Consider the following 21463-nt stretch of genomic DNA (forward strand, 5'->3'; position numbering starts at 1 on the left):
CAAAGCCTAGGTTCAGAGCCGCAATGGCGGCATCAATGTCTGCTTGGTCACCCATTTTGGGCAGGTTTTTGAACAGTTCATACAGCTCCACCCCTCCAAAGTGAAGCAGAAGCGATCTCTTTACTGCCCCATCCGTTTCATGTGTGGTGCGGGAGAAGTGCTGCATTCTTCCGACCCATGAGCACCATCATGGTGTGGCTGTTGCTGAGTCCACTAGCTTGCTGAACGGCTGCAGTGCTCTGACAGATGAGTGTGTTTTCGGGATGGATGGTGGTGGGGTGGAGCCTGTTGTTGCTGTGACATGGTGCGAGTCACACCCTGCCGCCAGGTGGCCTCCAACCGCTTTCTGGACCTGGGCACATGTGCATTCAGCCACAATGCGCAAAGACCCACTGCACAGCACATGACCTTTCCCCAGCCCTTTATTCCAATACACATTGTGTGTCTTAATAGAAAATATAACTGCCAGAAGGCTCGTAGTTCTTAGCTTAGTGCCCCATCAATGCCGGTTGTTCTTTGTAAATATGTGGAACAAATGTTATAGTTTCAGCCCAGTGTTCAGTAGTTGTGCTGTTTCCATTCAGGTACAAAAACAATTCCACAAAGCAGGCACATCTGTAAAATGTATTGTTGTGCGCCTCAATTAAAATACTAAGCACTGTTTGAGCTAATAGAGTAGATTTTCTTCTCCTTTCATGAGGCGATTCCTTTACATATCTTATCTTTCAGCCCGTGCACTCTCTCTGATTGTACATTGTTTTTAGGGGCTTTTTTGGACATATTTTTTATTGATTTTAATCAACCAGATGGGGAAGGAGCCAACAATTCACAAATAACAATGTGAGGCATACCTGTTTGAGTACAGTTACATTAATAGCAGGACCACCGTCCCAGACTTTCGCATATATGTGACTAAACAGTGACGTCACGCCCGCACCATATTGATGCTCCCTGTGTATTACTACCCCTCCCGGGGCTTCCACTTGTGCCATCCATTTAGGGTCAACCTTGTTAGAGCACTCCCACGGCCACATATTCTTTCGAACTTTTGCAGGCAACTCCTTCCCAGGTATACTATGTTTTCGGTCCTCAAGCACCAGTCCATGTTGGACTCCCAAGTCTGCAGTGACGGGGTCTTATCCTGCCCCCATAGTTTGATCACAACCTGTCTCTCCACTATCAGAGCAGTATTACATAGGAGAAGGGTATAGCAGTTCAAAATGTGTTCCCCCCCCCCCCCCCCCCAAATGCCCAGAGCTATAAGTTGTGGGGTGATCTTCAGTGTGAAATCCAGGACTAATGACAATCTACTGTCCACTTTTCCCCAGAAAGGCTAGATACTAGGGCACCCCCAAATCGTATGCAGCAGGGTACCTTTCTGTTTGCAAACCCTCTAACAGAGGTCTCTAGCAGTCCTCCCCATTCAAAACAGTTTTGTCCTTGTGAAGTAGGCCCTGTGAAGCAATTTCAGTTTAGTTAGTTGAAACCCAGGGGTATCAGAAGGCAGCCCCTAGTCGTCATCTTCCAGTCTACTGTGGTCTTGTTCCCACTTGTCTCTGAGGCCATCCAGGGAAGGGAGGCTATTGTATAGGAGAGTAGATATAAGCGGGAGACTGCGAGGCTGGTCAAGGGAACGCCCAAGACCCTGTGTTCGAGAGGCGACATATCTGGGGCTTCCTGTAAGGTATCCGTGTGATGTCTCAGGAGGTAATTTAGTTGACAGTACAGCCCCCTGACCCTCGTGACAACTCATACTCTCCCTGTAATTCCTCAAATGGTATGATCTCGTTTCCTCACCAGATATCACCAACTTTAAAAATTCCCAACAGGTCCCACTTTCGGTGGCCCTCTGAGATGCAGCCTGTTCAAGAATTCAGAATCCCATAGCTGGGTCGCTACGGTCAGGTTACCCTTCCACCCTAGGGCCTTAGTTGCGGCATGCCATATTTTGATGACCACTGACGTGGGGGCCGGCAGAACTGTCATCCCTTTCTCCCTGTAAAGGCATTGGACATACCCCTCCAGGTCCATGGCCAGTCTGTCTGCCATCACTGAGGGCTCCTGCTGGGAGGCGAAGGCCAAGTCATTGACTATTTGCAACTGTGTCACCCAGTAATACAGGTGAAAATCATGAAGGGGGATTCAGCCCTCCAGGCGTTTTCTAGTGAGAGACCACTATGCAATCCTTGGCGTTTCGAACCCCCACAGTATACCCCATGTGACATCCACTACTGCCTGTAAGAAACCATCTGGAACCTTGAACGGGGTGTTCTGCAGAATGTAAGGAATTTTGGCTGGGATATCATTTTGTAAAGGGCAGCCTTGCCCATAAGGGATAATGGTAATTTCTTCCAGTGCTGTGCATTTGCTTTATAGGAGTCGATGATTCTCCCCAGGTACTCCCTAACGAATAAATCCTGTTTCCTTGTACTAAAAAGATCCTGAAATACTTTAAATCTCTGGGTTGCCTTGCGGAGGAGTAGGGCCAAGTCCCTGACCTCGCCTCCTTTGACAGCGGAAATGCAATGGACTTGTTCCAAATTATTTTGAGGCCAGAGTGGGAACCAAACATGGCCAGAATGTCCGGCACCCTAGGGACTGCGCAGTCAAGTTCCGCCTGATACAACAATATGTCGCCAGCATACTAGGAGACGACGTCTTCCCAGTTTGTCCCACCTCACTCCTCGCATCAGTGCATCTGTCTGCAGCCAGCATGCTAAGGGTTCAGTTGCCAGTGCAAAAAGTAGGGGCCAGCAGGCATCCCGGACGTGTGCCTCTGCCTATACGAAACTTCTCAGAAAAAGCCCTGTTTGCCCTGACACTGGCTAACCTATTGTTGTATAATAACGTCACACAGGACATCAATTCTGCACTTATCTCCTTTTGCATATTATCACCATTAAGTAAGGTCATTCCAGGGCGTCAAACACCTTCTCGGCATCCATGGCAAGCAGAATGTTCAGGTCTGCCATCTGTTCGGTCGCACCTTGCCAGGCACCCAGCCAGTCTACGTAGGTTGTGTTGCGTTGCCCTGTATGTCATAGAGCCTGATTGATCGGGGCCACCAGCGTGTCCACCACTTGCAGCAAGTATTTGGCAAGTGCCTTTGCCAGGATCTTGGTTTCAGGATTTATAAGGGATATTGGGCAGTAGGAGGCACGCTCCCATGGTTTCTCTGATTTATCAATCATCACAATCGTTGTCCTCCTCAGACCTCGATGCAGAATGCCCTCCTCCCTTGCTCTCCGTAACCTTGATCTGAGCGGGCCCACAATTTAGGATTTTATTAATTTATAGAATTCTGGGGAGAAACCAGTAGGTCCTGGAGATTTCCTGCTCTTTATCTTGCTTATGGCATCGGCAAATTCACGTTCCGATAGGTCGGCATGTAAGCAACAGCTCACCTTCTGTGGAGGCAGGGCGCTGGGATATAACTGATACATTTCTTTAGATTACACGTGGATGTCTCTCCCCTAGTCATGTAGAGGTCAGTGAACTGTGTCACGAAGTTTTGATTGTTCATTGTTGTCTGTGTGTGCACCTGCAAGCAGCAGTGGACTTCAACCAATTTACAGTTCCATCATGTGCTCCCGTCTCCCCCCCCCCCCCCCCCCCAAAAAAAAGCCATACAGTAGGGTGTCACTTGAAGCTCTGAGCCCTTAGTAATGAATGTCAAACTGTTAATAAGTCCCAAGCCTTAGTCTTCAATTCCTCTTAAGGCCACACAAATAAATCTCAGTTGAAATGTTCAAGGAAAAATATTAATGAAAACCGCTCTTAGAGTTCGATTTTTGTATTAGTTTAGGTTGACTTGAGTTGGCTGTGATATTGGTTGGGTCCATGGTAAGGTTAAACCGGACAAATGTTGGTTTTGGAGGCATAGGTTGAATACCTAGAATAAGAGAAGACCATTCAGGCTCAGACTCTGTACAGAAAGACTGGTGGCACAGCAGTGCGATATCTCAGCTAGGACATCTTTATCGTTGGGGCCATTCATGGGAATCTTAATGGTTGCTTTAGTTAGTATGGTGGACTCAGATTAGGGGCAGGTTGATGATGCTCTTTTGGATTTGGGTTGCACTCATGGCTTATCTTGCTTCAGCAGTGGTCCAAGTTGGTGAAAAAACGAACAGCAACATTAATGCATGTTTTCATTCAGCTGCTGTATTTTTGTACAGTAAATAACCAATGCTACAATTAATCAATTTACCGGCCTTCTGGAGGATGCACGGCTGCACTGGCCTTGCAGGGATCCAAGCTTCTTGCCTGCTGTCCGTTTTATTTGTGCGGGAAATGTTTGTCATTGACCTATCCATACATCCTGTGAATAGGTACAATAGGATTAGAGCAATACATTGCAGAACAATTTTACTCAGTAGAGATGTACGGATCAAGTCACATGGTACATGTAGTATACATTAATATTTATGACAGGAGGACATGTAGAAATGTTCCACAATATGATAGTCTTCTCCAGATTATCATCTTTCATACCAGTTGTCTGAAATATCTCTTCGGTGTGTCCACTCTCCACATCTCATCTTCTATCTAGCCTGTTTTGAGTAACATTGACACCTTACTGAAAACACCCATATTGCAGACTGGATAAGCCTATGGTGAATTCTTTAGCGCAGCGGCCCTGCATTTCATTGGCTGCAATTTTGTTGAGGTGTTCTATGATAAGATTTAAACTGTGAGAGCCTGCGAGGTATCGCTCAGAGATGCCGACGTTGGAGCTGGGGAACCAGTTTCGAGGCTCTGCGCGCCTCAACACCCTGTGATTCTGGGCAAATCACGTAATCTCCGTGCTAATGTAAAGCGCTTCAATACCTTCGGGTCGAGTGGACGCTATATAAAACTGCAAAAAAAGAAAAAAAATCTGGACTTTGGCCTTTTGTCCTTCACAGTAAATTGATTTATAGAGTAATGTTTTCACCTCCAGACATGTGAAAAGAAAAAAAAATGTAAAGCCCTGTCAAAGCTGTTTTTTAACTATTCAGTCATAAAGTTAATTAGTGCTCCCGAGGTGCGTCGGTCACAGACTGTTCCCTATTAGACAACAGGGTGTTGCTAGAGGGATTGGTTAAGCAAGCTGCTTGTTAATCTATAGAATATTCATTTATAGCACGCCTGACTATGGACGGATTTTAAAGCAAGATGGAATGTGAGCCATGGAACAATAAACAGTACTGATAGAGAAGGGGATTTAAAATTCCCCAGGTAGTGGCGATTAGGGCTAGTCTAGATTAAGATACTGCACATAATGTATTACACCCAGGTCGTTTGCTGAGGGTTGCCACAATCAGCTGGGACTTATGCGGTAAGGACTGCGGTGAAATGGGCGACTTTTGTCACAGTATCTGGATGTGTCCCAACCTAGGACCCTTCTAGGTTGGTATAAGGAGTTGCTTAACCCAAGTAGCAAAGATCCCCATGGAAGACGAAGCAAAACGTGTCCTGTTCGATATTTGGAACAATGGAAAAAAACACTACATTTCTATGTGATTTAGGTTTAATGATAGCATGCAGGGATGTAGCCAGATGGTGGGGCTCTGTGGAACCGCCCAGTGTGAGTGAGTGGTGATCCAACATGGACTGGTCTACTGTGGCAGAGAAATGCTTATCCATGTAGGTGATGTCTAAAGAAATAGAAGAAAATCTGGAATCCATTGGAACATTCTACGGCCTTTCGTTGATGACCCAGGGTCTAGATGTTAAAGGAAATATGACCAAACAGTTGTTACTGAGCAGATAGTTTAAGGTTTTGTGAAAGAGCATAACGGTTTATTCTGTACCCTTAACTTTCGATGAACTTCGAATTTTCAAATGTCAGCGTCGTGAGGGTTTATTTCTTCTGTTATGCACGGGTTTACATTACAAACCTGAGAAAGTGTAATAAAATAAAACTTTGTCCAAGAATTGACAGTTCATCCAATCTTCTTTTTGCTTTCAGTTTTAGCCTGCCTTGGATTTCTCTCACCAGCAAATCGAGGAGCCTTGATGAGTTGTGCTGTTGTATTGTGGGTTTTACTGGGTACTCCTGCTGGATATGTGTCTGCCAGAATGTACAAAAGTAAGCAGTTTCACATTTAAAGTTACTTGTGTCATGCTGTGTAGACATAGAAAGTTAACAATGTGTTTTTGGCAGTGTATGCGAGGGGATGGACAGAACAATACATTTTTAGCAGCCACCTTGGGCCGTATTGTATAAAGTGCCCCCGGGCCGCAACCGGCATGGTGCCCGCTTTACGAGCTTCGGGGCACTTTGGTAATACAGATAGCGCTGGCGCACATATAGCATCAGTGCTGTCGCCAGAGGGTGTTACCTCGTTTGCATGGGGGCGTGGCCCCATGCAAATGAGGGACTCCCTTTGCCTCTGTGCCTGCACCATATTATAGATACAGGTGCAGAGGCAAAGAAGCTGTCAGGAGGCGCACTAGTGTACCACCCCTGATGGCAGCCCTCTAAATTAGGGAATAGGGGTCCCATGGACCTCCAAGACATTCACTTGCAGGTGGGTGCAGTCACTCACTGCACCCGCCTGCAAGGTGATCTCTAATCCACCTTAAAAGTGCAGACGGGTTTCTGCCTGCACAGTGAAACACGGAGCGGCTGCTTAAAAGCCGCTCCTTATTTCACTTGAAAGCGCTGCCCCCAGGGCAGCACAACTTTGTGTGGGAGATTGAATTTTTTCTCTTTGTCCTGAAGTAAGTGGCTACAAATCATAAATACCACCGAAACACATCAACATGTTTTCTTAGATGCAGGAGCTGCGTGACGTTATGATATGGTAGATGATTGCCTCTGTGAGGCACTAGATATTGTTTTCAAATATCATAGCGGACCAGAACCACTTGAATAGCTCTATGTGCAGTGTCTTGTGTCTTCTGCCTTTTTGTCTTTTTTTAAATTTATTTGTGATTATGACATTTGTAATTGTTTTAAAATTCTTGTGCCACATTGTGGGGAGGATGGCACTATTGATGCACTGTGAAGATTGTTTGGTGAGAAAGCAGATTGAGTTCTTTAAGGACTGCAGAGCTTTGGCTCATTCTCTTGAGTTATGTTATTTAACCCTGCTCACTAATTTCATCAGCAGCATAGAAAGTTTAGAAAATTCTCATGGGGCTTTGTCTATCTCCAGAGACAGCCCTAGCAGCACGTCCAGTAGCCAACAAAACTTTTTGGGACCCCATGGGCAGGATTAATGCCAGAGGACAAGGTCAACAGCTTCAGTCCTCTTCTCACTACTGCCACATCTCTGTAATGCCCTCTTCATAGACTGCTTCTGGTCATCAGAGGCAAAATACAACAATGTCTACCTCTCTGGGTCTTCATTACACCAACAAATAACTTCCAGTTGTTCACTTTAATTGAGGCCTTCCCTTCCTGGGCACCACTCCCAACATTCCTTGACTTGTCACCCAAATGCTGGCAGATCATCACAGTTTCTCTCACAAAAGAACTGTTTGCTACTAGCCAAGGGTACTTTGAAGTGGTGCCCGAGGCAGAGTGAGTAATGAGATGTTACTTGCTGTACTTATCGGTCAAGAAAAATGGGTGCTGAGTCCTCTTTTGTACCTAAGGGTGCTATGAATCTCTGAAGAAGGAGAAGTTCAAGATAATGACTCCTGCCCAAATTCTGTTGGCTTAGGATCAGCAGGACTGGATGCTGATCATGGGCCTGCTGGACGTCTGCTTTTATGTACCATTCCTGCAGTTCCCAAATGAAATATTTCTGATTTGTTGTGGAGTCAGAACAATTTCAACTCGCCATTCTTCCTTGTGGTCTGGACACATCCCCAGATACTGGTATGCTTTCTGCCCCTTCCATGGCTACGGAGGAGGGAGCATCTTATTCCATGGTGGTGAACAGGGTAGTTGAGGTCCTGGATCTTGAGTTCCCTTTGGTGGCAGTCAACATCTTGACAGAAGTGCTACAGCTGGGTTCTTCCTCTTCCGAACCCTTGCTCCCTTTAATGAAGCACTGGGACAATTGCCTACCACCACCATCCTGTACCTGCGGATGGGAACTTCCTCACTCAACACCCTACCCCTGAGAGCTAGGTGGTCCAAGCCTCTACGTCCTATGGCGCATTCCCTGCTGCATCCCCGGAAAGGGAATCCAAGAGGCTGGAAAGCTTGGGCAAGATGTTTTCTTCCACCAAGCTTGCGTTGTGATTTGTGAACACCTCATGCTTATTCTGGCTTCTACTCCCACACTGTGGCACACGGTTGCACAAGTGCTACCACAGGTCCCGGCAGAGGCCCTGGCTGTGCTCTCCCAAGCGGTCAAGGACGGGAGATCTGCAGCGAAGTTCACAATTGGGTGTGGCCTGGAAACGACCGACTCGCTAGGCAGAGCGGTTTCGGTGGCGCTTAGATGACATGCCTCGCTGAGAACATCGTGCTTTTCAGGTAATGCTCAGGCTTCCCTCATGGACATGTCCTTTGATGGCAACCATTTCTCCAAAGACAAGGCAGACTCGGCGCTGGAGCATTTTAAGGACTTGTGGGCTACTGCCAAGTTCTTGGGCCTCTCAGTTACCCCGCGTCATCCCCAGTCTGCCTATTGCCCCTTTAATGGCTTCAGAAGGGGATCTGAAAGAGACACGTTAGTGATAGATTCCTTACCTTAGAATATCCCCAGGCGTCAGACTGGATCTGGAAAGTTTTTTGTAGCAGTATCCCTGCGAGTCAGTAGGTGGTGTCGTGCGGCTCCGCGTCCGTCACTGGCGTCATAAGCACCAAGATGACATCCCGGAGCCTACTTAGGCACCACCCATGCGCACTGACGTCCGTTCTTTCTTTTTCCGCGCCAGCAAGCGCAGATCCGGATTGAGCACGTACCTTAGTCACTTTTTGACTACTCTTTTGAGACTTTTGTCTCCCCCTTTTTTCACCTGGTGCACGTAGGGATTCCTGGATTTAAGTCTTATGGGACCTGCCGTCGCAATATGTCAGTGGCGGACCCCCACGATGTTTGCCTCTACTGCCTGGAGACAGACCACGACTCCTTGCTCCTGCCGGGACTGTCGGGCTATGGCCCAGAAGGCCTTGAGGGAGCGGCGCCGGAAACGACTGGAGGCCCGGCACTCGTCTCAACGCTGCTCCAGGTCCAGGGACCGTTCCCGGGGCCCCAGTCGTCGCTTCTCAGGCTCCAAATCTTCGCCCTCGGATTCCGGTAAGCGACGACCTAAAAAAGTCGAAGAAGCGTGTTCGCTCTCCGACATCCCCGCCAGTCGGTCCTCGGATACGGACGAGGGGGACAGGGGCTGGGAGTCCCGTGGCCAACCCGCCTTACCCGGGTCCGTCGGCGACTCCCGAATAGGTGCAAGAATTTCTTGCCACCATGGACCGCCTTATTAGGCCGCAGGCTCCCGCCGGCGCGCCCTCAGGCCCTGCGGTCCCGTGTCCAGATCCTGTTGGGCCGTTCGCGCCGCCGGCGGATCCAGCTTCGGCGCCACTGGCTCCTATGCCGTTGGCTACGGCCCCGGCACCATAAGGTCCGGGGCTGCCGGCTCCGGCGCCACAGTGGGTGCCATTCGTTCCACCCTTGCCCCGGTTCCAGGACCATTTCCTTCCTGCCTGGGATCCGCATTGGGAAACGGTGCCGGCCCGACCCCAGCCGGTGCTGTTCACGGCGCCGTTTCCAACGCCGTTTGTCCTTTCTCCGGCTCTCCTGCCGCAGCCGGTTCCTCCTGCAACGGAGGTGGAGGATGACTGGGAGGGGTCGGAGGAACCTCTTGCCCATCAGTGTGACTCCGAGCAGGACTGGGTGGACGATCTGGAGGACGCCGGCGACCTCGATGTCTCTTCTGACCCGGGGTTTGCCTCTCCCCCGCCTACGATGGAGGAGGGCGCTTCCTACACGATGGTGCTCTGTAGGGCTGCTGAGGTCCTCAACCTCAATCTTCCTACCGTGGCCCTCAAAACTAACCTCCTCACTGAGGTGCTCCAGACGGCGTCTACTTCGTCGGAGCCACTGCTTCCCTTCAACGACGCCCTCACGACGTCCTGTTGGGCACTTGGTCGCGGCCGGCCACGGGGGCCCCTGTGGATAAGAATGTCGCTAGACGTCACCGCCCGGCGCCTGGTGACCCCGCGTTTCCGACCACTCATCCCACACCTGAGAGTCTGGTCATCCAAGCCTCGACGTCGCAAAATGTCTTTCCAACAGCTCTGCCGGATAAGGACTCTAAGAAGCTGGAACAGTTTGGTAAGTGGTTGTTCTCGTCGGTCAGCGTGGGGCTGCGGTCGGTGATCACTGCCTGCTTGTTGGGCCGCTATTCCCACGCGGTGTGGGATACGGTTGCTCAGGTGTTACCTCAGTGTCCTGAGGAGGTCCATGCTCTGCTTTCCCAGGTGGTTGCTGAGGGTAAGGATGCGGCTAAGTTCGGTGTGCTTTGGATACCGCTAACTCGTTGGGCAGGGCGTTTTCTACGACAGTGGCGCTGCGTCGCCACGCCTGGTTGTGATCTACTGGGTTCTCGCCAGACATCCAGAGCTCGCTCATGGACATGCCCTTTGATGGCACTCGCCTGTTTGGTGATAAGGCCGACAGTGCACTGGAACGTTTTAAGTACTCGCGGGCCACGACAAAGTCCTTGGGTCTTTCCACGAAGAGCCCAGCCACTCCTTGTTTTCGTTTCTTTCGTGGCCAAGGCAGGGGCGCCCAGGCGTGTTCCTTCAGCAAGCCTGTGCAGAACCAGCCTCAGTGCAGCCGTGGCTTCCGCAGGGGTGGCTCTGGGAATCAGCGTGGGGGCAGTCCACCTCCACCCCACTGCTTCTACCTCCAAACCTTCCTAATCCGAGCTTTGTGGAGCTCCCCACGCCAGTGGGTGGCAGGATTCGCCATCACCTCCCCCACTGGCACGCTGTCACATCAGACAAGTGGGTGTTGCAGATTATCCGAAAGGGTTACTCCCTTCCCTTTCAGTCCACCCCTCCAGCAATGCCACCTCGGTACCACCGCCTGTTGGGGCAACACTTGGCGACTCTCCAGCAGGAAGTGGCGGCCCTCTTGGCCAAGGGGGCTATCAAGTGCGTTCCTGGGCCGGTAGTAGGGAGTGGTTATATTTCCCACAACTTTCTGGTCCCCAAGAAGGACAAAGGGGGCCTGTGCCCCATCTTGGACCTCTAGAACGTCAATCGCTTCCTCTGGAAGGAGAAGTTCAAAATGCTGACTCTGACTCAGGTCTTGGCTGCCCTCGAGACTGGATGGTAGCGTTGGACTTGCAGGACGCATATTTTCACATCCCCGTCCTGCCTGACCACCGGCGTTACCTGCGGTTCACGGTAGGCCAGGAGCATTTTCAGTTTGCCATGCTCCCCTTCGGCCTTACTAGCGCCCCTCGGGTGTTCACGAAAGTGATGGCGGTGGACGCGGCTCATCTGCGCAGGTCAGGGGTGTCGGTCTTCCCTTACCTCGACGACTGGTTGTTGAAGGCGGGCTCGCCCCAGGCAGTCGTCAACCACCTTCAGACTACGGCCGACCTCCTGCATTTGCTGGGGTTCTCCATCAACGTGCCGAAGTCACACCTGAGTCCCTCTCAGCAGCTCCCCTTCATCGGAGCGGTTCTGTATTCGACGCTGTTTCGGGTTTATCCACCCGAGCAGCTAGTCTGGGATATTCAGGCTATGATTCCAATCTTTCGGCCTCTGTCCCGGGTTTGTCAGGATGACCCTCCGGCTCCTAGGCCTGATGGCCTCCTGCTGGTGCAACATGCCAAATGGCATATGCGAAGTTCCAGTGGGCGCAGCATCAGGGCGACTAGTCCGATCATGTCCAGATCTTGGAGGGCACTGCACGACAATTGCAGTGGTGGCTCACGAATTGCGATTGGGTCAGTGGCAGATCCCTCTCCCTTCCCCAACCGGAGCACACAGTGGTGACGGATGCGTCCCTCTAGGGATGGGGAGGCCACTTGAGAGAGGTGGAGATCAGAGGACTCTGGTCTCTGGCGAAGTCCCGGCTCCATATCAACCTTTTGGAGCTTCGGGCGATCCGACTTGCACTGAAAGCATTACTTCCCTCTGTCCGGGGAATTGTGGTGCAGGTGTTAATGGACAACACCACCGCCATGTAGTATTGCAACAAACAGGCCGGGGTGGGGTCCTGGACGCTCTGTCAGGAGGCTCTGCGCCTCTGGACATGGCTGGAACATTAAGGCATTACCTTGGTGGTTCAACACCTGGCAGGTTCTCTGAACGCCAGGGCGGACGAACTCCCCGCCGGTGCTTGATGGATCACGAATGGCATCTGAACTCGGATGTGGCGCAATGTTTCTTTCAGCAGTGGGGAGAGCCTTGGTTAGATCTATTCGCCACTGACGAGAACGCGCAATGTCATCAGTTCTGCGCGTTGGAATTTCCAAGGCGGCACTCGCTAGGCGACGCTTTTCGTCGCGAGTGGAGTTGCTGTCTGTTGTACGCCTTTCCGCCTATACCACTTCTGCCCAGAGTGCTGAAGAAGATTTGGCGCGACCGGGCCCAAGTCATCCTTGTGACTCCGGAATGGGCACGAAGATACTGGTATCCCGAGCTACTCAGCATGGCAATCGATCCCCCGATCCGACTGCCTCTTCGGGAGGATCTTCTGTCGCAGCAGCAGGGGACGGTCCTCCACCCGAACCTTTCCAGCCTCCACCTCCATGCGTGGAGATTGAGCGGTGACAGATGACAGCTTTTGATCTTCCTCCCCAAGTCTGTGATGTCATTCTGGCAGCCAGGCGTCCCTCCGCTAAAACAGTATACGCCTGCAGATGGAGCAAGTTTGTGGCATGGTGCACAGCGAAGTCTGTGGATCCCCTTTCTGCCGCTCTTTCCGAGTCCTTCTGTTCCTTCTTTCTTTGGCCCAGCAGGGCTCTGCTCTGGGCACTATCAAGGGTTATCTTTCGCCCATCTCTGCCTTTCTAAGGCTTCCAGATCAGCCTTCTCTTTTTAAGTCCCCGGTTGTTAACCGTTTCCTGAAAGGCATTACCCACATGTTTCCTCCCGTGCCTTTCATAATGCCTCAATGGGACTTGAATCTTGTCTTGACCTTTCTGATGTGCGCTCTTTTTGAGCCCCTTCATCGCTGTCCTTTGCGTCTTCTCACTCTGAAGAAGGCTTTCCTGGTAGCTATCACCTCTGCTAGGAGAGTGAGTGAGCTCCAGGCTCTTTCTTCTAAACCTCCTTTCCTTTCTGTTCATCCGGACAAGGTGGTTTTAAGGACTCATCCTTCTTTCTTGCCAAAAGTTGTCATGCCCTTCCACGTCGGGCAGACCATCACGTTGCCTACCTTCTTTCTGCCTCCGCATCCTTCAAGAGAGGAAGAGAGGCTCCACCGTCTGGACCCAAAATGTGCGCTCTCGTTCTACCTGCAGCGCACACAACAGTTCTGGGTGGATGACCAGCTCTTTGTTGTCTACGTGGGCGCCAAAAAAGGTCGAGCTGTGCACAAACGGACCATCTCTTGGTGGGTCGTTCTCTGCATCAAGGCCTGTTACTCGTTGGCTAAGAAGGAGCCTCCTGTGGGGCTGCGTGCCCATTCGACCAGGGCCACGGCAGCCACTACTGCCTTGAGATGCGGCGTTCCCTTGCAGGATATTTGTAAGGCAGCTACGTGGACCTCGCTGCACACGTTTACCAAGCATTACTGCCTTTACAGTCCGGTCCGGACAGATGGCTTCTTTGGCCGTTCTGTTCTCTGTGACTTTCTGGTGTAATCTATTTGCAGACCCACCACCGGGGTTGGTATTGCTGGGGTATCTATTCTAAGGTAAGGAATCTATCCCTAACGTGTCTCTTTCAGATGCACAAGTTACTACTTGTGTAACAATATATCTGTAAGAGACATTAGTTAGTGATAGATTCCTTACCGTCCCACCCATCCTCCCCGTTCTGTGAACTGATTTCTAGGGTTGAGGTCATCCCCCTTTTTAGGGCCCTAGTTTCATGGCACCAGTGGTCAGTTTCTTGCATGGGTCTGCGTTCCTGGCACGGAAAGTCGTGTACAGAACTGACGTCAGCGCCCATGGGTGGCGCCTAAGTAGTCTCTGACGTCATCTCGGCGCTTACGATGCCAGTGACGGACGCGGAGCCGCACGACGCCACCTACTGACACGCAGGGGTACTGCTAATAAAAACTTTCCGGATCCAGTCTGACGCCTGGGGATATTCTTAGGTAAGGAATCTATCACTAACTAATGCCTCTTACAGATATATCGTTACACAAGTAGTAACTTGTGCTTTTTAGTTGCCCCAACCTTACTTCAGCCTCCTCCCCATGCAAGCTTCCCAAACTGTGCGAGGGCGAGGATGTGGTTCATACTGATCACGTGGGTCAGGTAGCAAGAGGTCTGCCACAACCACCAATCCCCCTGCAGCTGCAGCCTCTTAGCCCTCCTAATCTTTCCCTACAAGATCATGAGCGTCCAGTTGGCGACAGAATCAGCCATCATCTCTACCACTGGCAGTTCATAACAGTGGACAGGTGGGTCTTACCGATCATTCAGAGGAGCTGCTCCTTTCCCTTCAGATTCTTCCCTCCTCCTTTGCCTCCAACTTATGACCGGCTGACGGAGGATCATTTGTCCTTGCTCTGTGAAGAAGCCACAGCTCTCTTGGCCAAGGGAGTCATAGAGGGGGTTCCGGTGACAGAACTAGGCAGTGGTTGCTATTCCAGCTACTTTCTGATTCCCAAACAAACAAAGGGCTTGGCCTATCTTAGATCTGAGAACCCTTAACCTCTTCCTCAAGAAGAAGTTCAAGCTGCTCACTTTGGCTCAGGTTTTGTCTGCCCTGGGTCCAGGAGACTGGATGGTAGCATTGGACTTGCAGGATGCCTATTTTCATATTCCCGACCTGCCTGCCCATCAGTGTTGCCTGTGGTTCATGGTAGGCCACGAGCACTTTCAATTCATCATGCACCCATTTGGCCTTTTCCAGTGCCCCTCGGGTATTCACTAAGGTGATGGTCGCAAATCAGGCGTGCCAGTCTTTCTCTATCTTGACGACTGGCTACTGAAGGTGGGATCTCCCCAGGCTGTCGTCTCCCAACCTCCAGACTACAGCGAACCTCCTGCATTCCTTGTGATTCACTATCAATGTGCAGAAGTTACATCTGACTTCCTCTCCGATGCTCCCTTTCATCGGAGCTGTTCTGGATACAGTGCAGTTTCAGGCTTATCCTCCTGAATGGTGAGTCCAGGATATTCAGGCTATGATTCCGATGTTTCAGCCTCTATCCTGGATTTCGGTGAGAATGACTGAGGCATCTGGGCCTCATGGCTAACCCTGGGCGTGATTCGAGTAGTCGCGCTATGCGTAGCTACGAGAAGTGAACTTTGTACTACGCACGCTACATGAACTGCGTAGTGCAGTAGGGAAATGCTGTTCGCAATGATTGCACAGTGCTGGATGCTTGGCCGCACTGTGCAATCATTCGAACGGCATCATGCACAGTGTAAGCGGTCGTTTTCTGCCGCTCGAGTAGATTTGTACTGGAGCGGCAGCTTTCTCAACACGGACTAGTAGTTTCTCATTGTGAGCGGTCGCGAGCATATACGCGACCACTCGCAATGAGAAACCTGACCTCCCCGCGTTGAGAATCTCGCGGGGAGGTTTATTTTCCATGCTTGCGATCGGCAACTTGACGTTGCCGATCGCGAACGAGGAAAAAGTCTCGCCGGGATGTTGATTTTGCTCGCTCGCGGTCGCCAACTTGACGTTGAGGACCGCGAGCGAGCAAAAAATGCCCGCTACGCTACAGGTTTTTGCACTGTGCTATGTGCGATTCATGTAGCGCGTAATTTCGCGAGCGTAGTGTAGTTTTCCGCCCAGGCCTACTCATGGCCTCCTGCATTCTACTAGTGACACATGCCAGATGGCATATGCGGGCTCTGCAGTGGGACCTGAAGTTTTAGTGGGAGCAACACCAGGAGAATCTCTGACATGGTCCCGATCTCAGGGGGAACTGCAAAAGACCTGCAGTGGTGGTTAATGAAGAGGCAGAACTCATTTCCCTTCCCCAACCAGATCGCACAGTAGTGACAGATGCTTCACTCCTGGGATCGGGCGCCCATATGGGAGAGGTAGAGAGCAGAGAACTCTGGTCTCCGGCAGAATCCAGACTCCACATAAACATGCTGAAGCTCCGAGTGATCCGACTGGTATTGCAAGCCTTTTTACCCTCCATCAAGAGAAGGCTGGTACAAGTGTTCAGACAACACCACCAACATGTGGTACTGCAGCAAACAGGGCGGGGTGGCGTCATGAACCCTTTGCCAAGAGGCCTTGCGTCTCTGGAAATGGCTGGAGTAGGAGGGCATATCCCTGGTGGTTCAACACCTGGCTGGTTCTCTAAACGCCAGAGCGGAGAAACTCAGCTGTTGATGCCTACCGGATCATGAACGACGTCTCCATCTGGAGATCATGCAAGGTCTCTTTCAGTAGTGTGGAGAGTCTTGGTTTGATCTGTTTACCTCTGCCGAGAACACGCAATGTCAGCAGTTTTGCGCCCTGGAGTTTCCACGGCGGCTCTCGCTCAAAAACACTTTTTGTCTTGAGTGGAGCTCAGGCCTCCTGTATGCCTTTCCGCCCATACCACTTCTGTCCAGAGTTCTCAAGAAGATCAGGAGCAACCAGGCCCAAGTCATCCTTGTGGCTCCGTACTGTGCATGGAGAGTCAGGTCTTCTGAGCTTTGCATCATAAGCATTGATCTTCAGATCAGGCTGCCCCTTTGGGAGGATCTTCTGTTGCAGCAGCAGGGGTGGGTTCTCAAACTGAATCTGTCAGCTCTACACCTTGCGTGGAGATTGAGCAGCAACAGTTGACAGTTTTCGACCTGTCTCCTGAAGTCTGTAATTTTGTTCTGGCATCCAGGTGTACATCCACCAAGACGGATTCGTCTGCAGGTGGATACATTTGTATTATATTGTACAGAAAAGTCTATTGACACTCATTCGGTTTCTCTTTTTGATGTCTTCCTTTTTATTCTTACCCTTCCCCAGTAGGGCTCTGCTCCGGGCACTCTAAAGAGTTACCTTCCTGCTTTGTCTGTCTTCTTGCAGCTGCCTGACCAGCCCCCTTTGTTGAAGTCCCCTATGGTGAATAGGTTTCTTAAAGGTCTTGTAAATGTTTTCTGCCTCTCTTTTCGTTATGCCTCATTGGGACCTTAATTTGGTTCTTAGTTTCTTAATGTGTGCTCCTTTCAAGCATCTTCATTATTGCCCCCTCCGGCTGCTCACCATCAAGACAGCCTTTCGAGTGGCAGTAACATCTGCCCGAAGGGTGAGTGATCTGCAGGCTTTATCATCCAAGCCTCCATATATGTCTGTTTTTCTAGATAAATGTGTGCTTTGCATTAGGGCCTCTTGCCTGCCGCAAGTGGTAGCACTATTCCATGGGAGCCAATCAGTCACCTTGCCCACTTCCTACTCTCCTCCACATCCTTCAAAAGAAGGACCCAAAAAGAGCATTGTCATTCTGCCTTGACCCACACGAGAGTTCCAGGTGGACGACCAACTCATCATGGGAATTATTGGAGCGATAAAGGGTCGGGCGGTCAGAAATGGACCATTTTACACTGGGTCATTCTCTGTGTTAAAATCTGCTATGCAGTGGCCAAGAAGCAGCCCCATGAGGGCTTAAGGGCTCATTCCACCAGGGCTAAAGCTGCTACCATTGCGCTAGCGCGTGAAGTCCCAGTCCTGTACATCTGCCAGGCAGCAATGTGGACGTCCCTCCACACTTGTCCTGCGGGACTTTTTTGTTTCAAATTTGTCCATAGCCCACCTCCGGGGATGGTATTTCTCAGGTATCTATTCAAATGTGAGGAATCTGCAGCTAGATGTCTCTATCAATTACTTATCTTTGGTAATGCATTATCTGGTAGAGACCAGATCTAGCCACAGACTCCTTACCAACCAATGTATCCGGCTCGCTCTGCGGACAGGTTTCTAGGGTCAGAGCTGATAACTTTCAGGGTCCTAGTTTGGACACACCAGTGTTAGTGCACTTCATGGCTCCGCGCTGCTGGTGTGGAAAGTCGTGTAAAGTGACGGACGTCAGCGCGCTGAGGTGGTTCCTATATAGGTGGAGTGGACAACGCCGCACAGAGGCGACCGACACCACCTACCAGTGCGCAAGGGTACTGCTCACACATAAATCTTCCAGATCCAATCTTAAGCCTGGGAAATTCAAAGGTAAGGCATCAGCAGCTAGATCTTGTCAATACCAGATAATGCGTTATCAAAGGTAAGTAACTTGTTCATCAACGACGATGACATTGACGATAGCGACTATGATGATGACTCCATCTATGATGGCAACGGCAATGAGGACACGTCTACATAAGCCCTATCAATGAAAGAACTGTTGACGAAGACACTGTCTTCGACTGTGAAACCTCAGACAAAAAATTCATAGACAGTGCTCTCATAGATGGAAAAGAGATCTCTGCTGTCGACAAAGATAATAATGGAGTCCTCGACGGTACTGTCGATGAGGGTAAAAACCACCAGCAGAATTTTTGTGACTGGAACACACATCTCCAAGCAAGGTCTCTCTTTTTCCGCCAAGTCACTTGCTTTATGAAGAAGGTTCAGACCTTGAAGGTTCGTTTGGAGCATAGGCCTTAAGAGCTGACTGTCAAATACCAAGAAGAGGATGATAAAGAATATTATGATGCTTATTATTCCTCAAGACCACAACAATATGTAGGAAAGCCTGCAGAATATATGCAACTGTTCCAACATTCTTGTCACCCTCCAGTTCAGGGGCATGGTTCAAGTTCCAATAGCTGTCGTTCAAAACCTGCAGGGCATGTTGCAAGACTACTATGAAAGATTTCCAGAACCTGCAAAGGCAGTATCACCATCACATTCTATGGGTCAACATCAAACACCCACTTCGATAACTCTGTGTCTTGTAGCACCTCTAACACCTAAGAGGAGTCCATCTTCAAATATAGCTGTGCCTCCTCTGAAGAAAACAGAGAGGAAGAGGAAATCCCCGACAACCAGTCTACTCCAAATGAATGGTATGATTATTTGATTCAAGAACCATGTCCACCTGCACCATAACCGGTGGACTCTCCACCCGATGACATCGGAGACTTCCATTATCTCATGGAAAGAGCAGCCAAAAGGTTTCAGTTACCATTGATTACTAAACAGTCAAACTGTTGTTTATATGATTTAAAAGAGCCTTCTAAAAAATCTGTTAGAGCAATCCCAATAGTGGATTTTATTTGGGAAGAAGGGATCAAGATAATGAAGAACCCTGCAACAGTTTTTGCTGTTTTGCCACGACTAGACAAAAAATTCAAGGGAACGGAAAACTTACCTGCATGCCTTTTTGGTCATCCAAAATCGCATTCTGTGGTGACACAAGTGGCCCTGCGCCGTAACAAGAATCCTTCAATAGAGAAGGCAGTCGCTAACATAACAGTGGTAACATGTTCTCATCTGTTAGCAATCACTGTTTGTGCTACCAATTCACTAGCTATACTAGGCCAGTATGACAGGCAAATGTGGTCAGATATCGCTGCATACAAAGATCTCTTGCCTGACGATGTAAAAGGAGACGCAAAGAAAATCTGTAAAAACTGTGAAAGAACCTCTTCAGAGATAATAGACTGTGCTATGGATTTAGCATCAACGGCGTTTAGAGTCAGTTGTCGGGAACGGCTGTCCTGGGAGGGCTAGGATGGTTGAAGGCCACATCGTTCAGGCTGGAAGTTCAGAGCAAGATCTTAGACATATAAAATGATGGAGAGGCATTGTTTTGAAAACATATAGATGATGCTTTAGAAGGGATCAAGACAGATATGGCACGATCCTTAGTTCCATTCAGAGAAGAAAAATTCCTTTCCGAGGGGCAAAGGAAGAGGTTTGTATACATATAGAGGAGGTTATCAGCCATACAAATATCCACAATATCAGCCTTTTCACAGCTCACGTAAAACAGAAGGGCTTCCAGGTATTACCATACCTCGAGGACTGGACGATAAAGGCACCAACTGCTCATCAAGCATCAAAAGCAACAAGAGCTTGTCTGGCACTGTTCATAGGGCTAGGTCTTACCATCAATCATCAAAAATCATCGATAAATCTTTCAACCAGGGTAACATTTCTCATAGCACTTCTGGATGCAGTCCGAAACAAAGCATTCTTATCACAAGAAAGGCGAATAAGACTCAAACTGTTAGTGCAAAGACTACTGAAAAAAGCCCATTTTGGTACGCCTGTTAACATCTCTTCCAGGGATGAGATCCTCTGCCATTTCCCTAATACATTTTTCCGTCTTAAGAAAGCGGCCCTTACAGGCAGAGTTGGACAAGAAATGCATTGAAATGCAGGGATCGTTTGATGACCTAATCCGGATCACTCCAAACATGACAACAGCCTTACTCTGGTTCACAAAACAGGCTAACATTCCTACTTCAGATATCCAAATTCGTCATTACCACGGATGCTCCCCTAGAGGGATGGGAAGCCCATCTGCAGGATTTAAAAATAAGCGATTGTCTCCACAGCAATTAAAAATGCATATGAATTTGCTGGAACTCAAAGCCATTTCATTGCCTCTCCAAGCATTCCGGCCAAGGATAAAAGGCTCGTCAGTGTTGATCCACACAGAGAGCACCACCAGCATGCATTACATAAACAAACAAGGGGGAGCAAGATCTCGGGCTCCATCGTAGGAAGCGCAAGATATTTGGAAATAGGCACTGAAGAACCAGATAACAATAAGAGCAGAACATATTTCAGGCACACACACTGTTCTGGTGGACACATTGAGTGGAACCAAAAACATCTGCTAATCAATAGTAGCTCAATCAGACAACTTTGGACAAGATCTTCCATTGATGGGACAAAGCAGCACTGGATCTTATTGCCACACAAGAGAATCGAAAATTCCAATTTTACACAAGTTGGCACCCACAACCGGGGTTCTGGGGGAATGTGTTTTCGATGAGATGGTCGGGGATCTTTGCCTACTCTTTTCCCCTGATTCCCTTGATTCCCAGACTTCTCTGCAAGATGAAAAGGGAACCATGTCAAACAATTCTGATTGATCCAAGATGGCCCAGAAAGCACTGGTTCACAGAACTGTTGCTCCTTTCAAAAAGGACTTGCATCCTGCAGAAACACGTACCTACATTACCAACAATGAACCACAACCAGGTACTTCATCCAGTCCCGATCTCCTTATACTTATTGACCTGGCTCCCGAATTCAATGAGTTTGCGAGCATGAACGTCCCTCAAGATTGCAGAAACATTCTTGTGAAAGCCAGTGTGGACACCAGTAATAAGACCTATAAATTGAAATAGAAGCGTTTCTGTTTATGGTGCCAAAAATCAAATATTCTCCCTATCTCAGCACCTGCCAGAGCAAATTCTACCATAACTCTTATTTTTGACAAAATCAGGTTTGGTCCATGCGTTCATTAAGGTCCATTTCGCAGTAATC

At 49.4% G+C, this 21463-nt stretch overlaps 1 protein-coding gene across 1 annotated transcript in view; it reads left to right on the forward strand.

The window, feature by feature from the left end:
- LOC146829304 (transmembrane 9 superfamily member 2-like) overlaps positions 1-21463 on the forward strand; it is a 669393-nt gene that overhangs the window by 426149 nt on the left and 221781 nt on the right. Inside the window, exon 11 of the mRNA XM_085607971.1 lies at positions 5954-6073. Coding sequence (XP_085464097.1) covers positions 5954-6073 — 120 coding nt within the window. The remainder of the gene's footprint in view (positions 1-5953; positions 6074-21463) is intronic.

Source organism: Triturus cristatus, chromosome 5_2 (assembly GCF_964204655.1).
Source record: "Triturus cristatus chromosome 5_2, aTriCri1.1, whole genome shotgun sequence".
Taxonomy (NCBI): domain Eukaryota; kingdom Metazoa; phylum Chordata; class Amphibia; order Caudata; family Salamandridae; genus Triturus; species Triturus cristatus.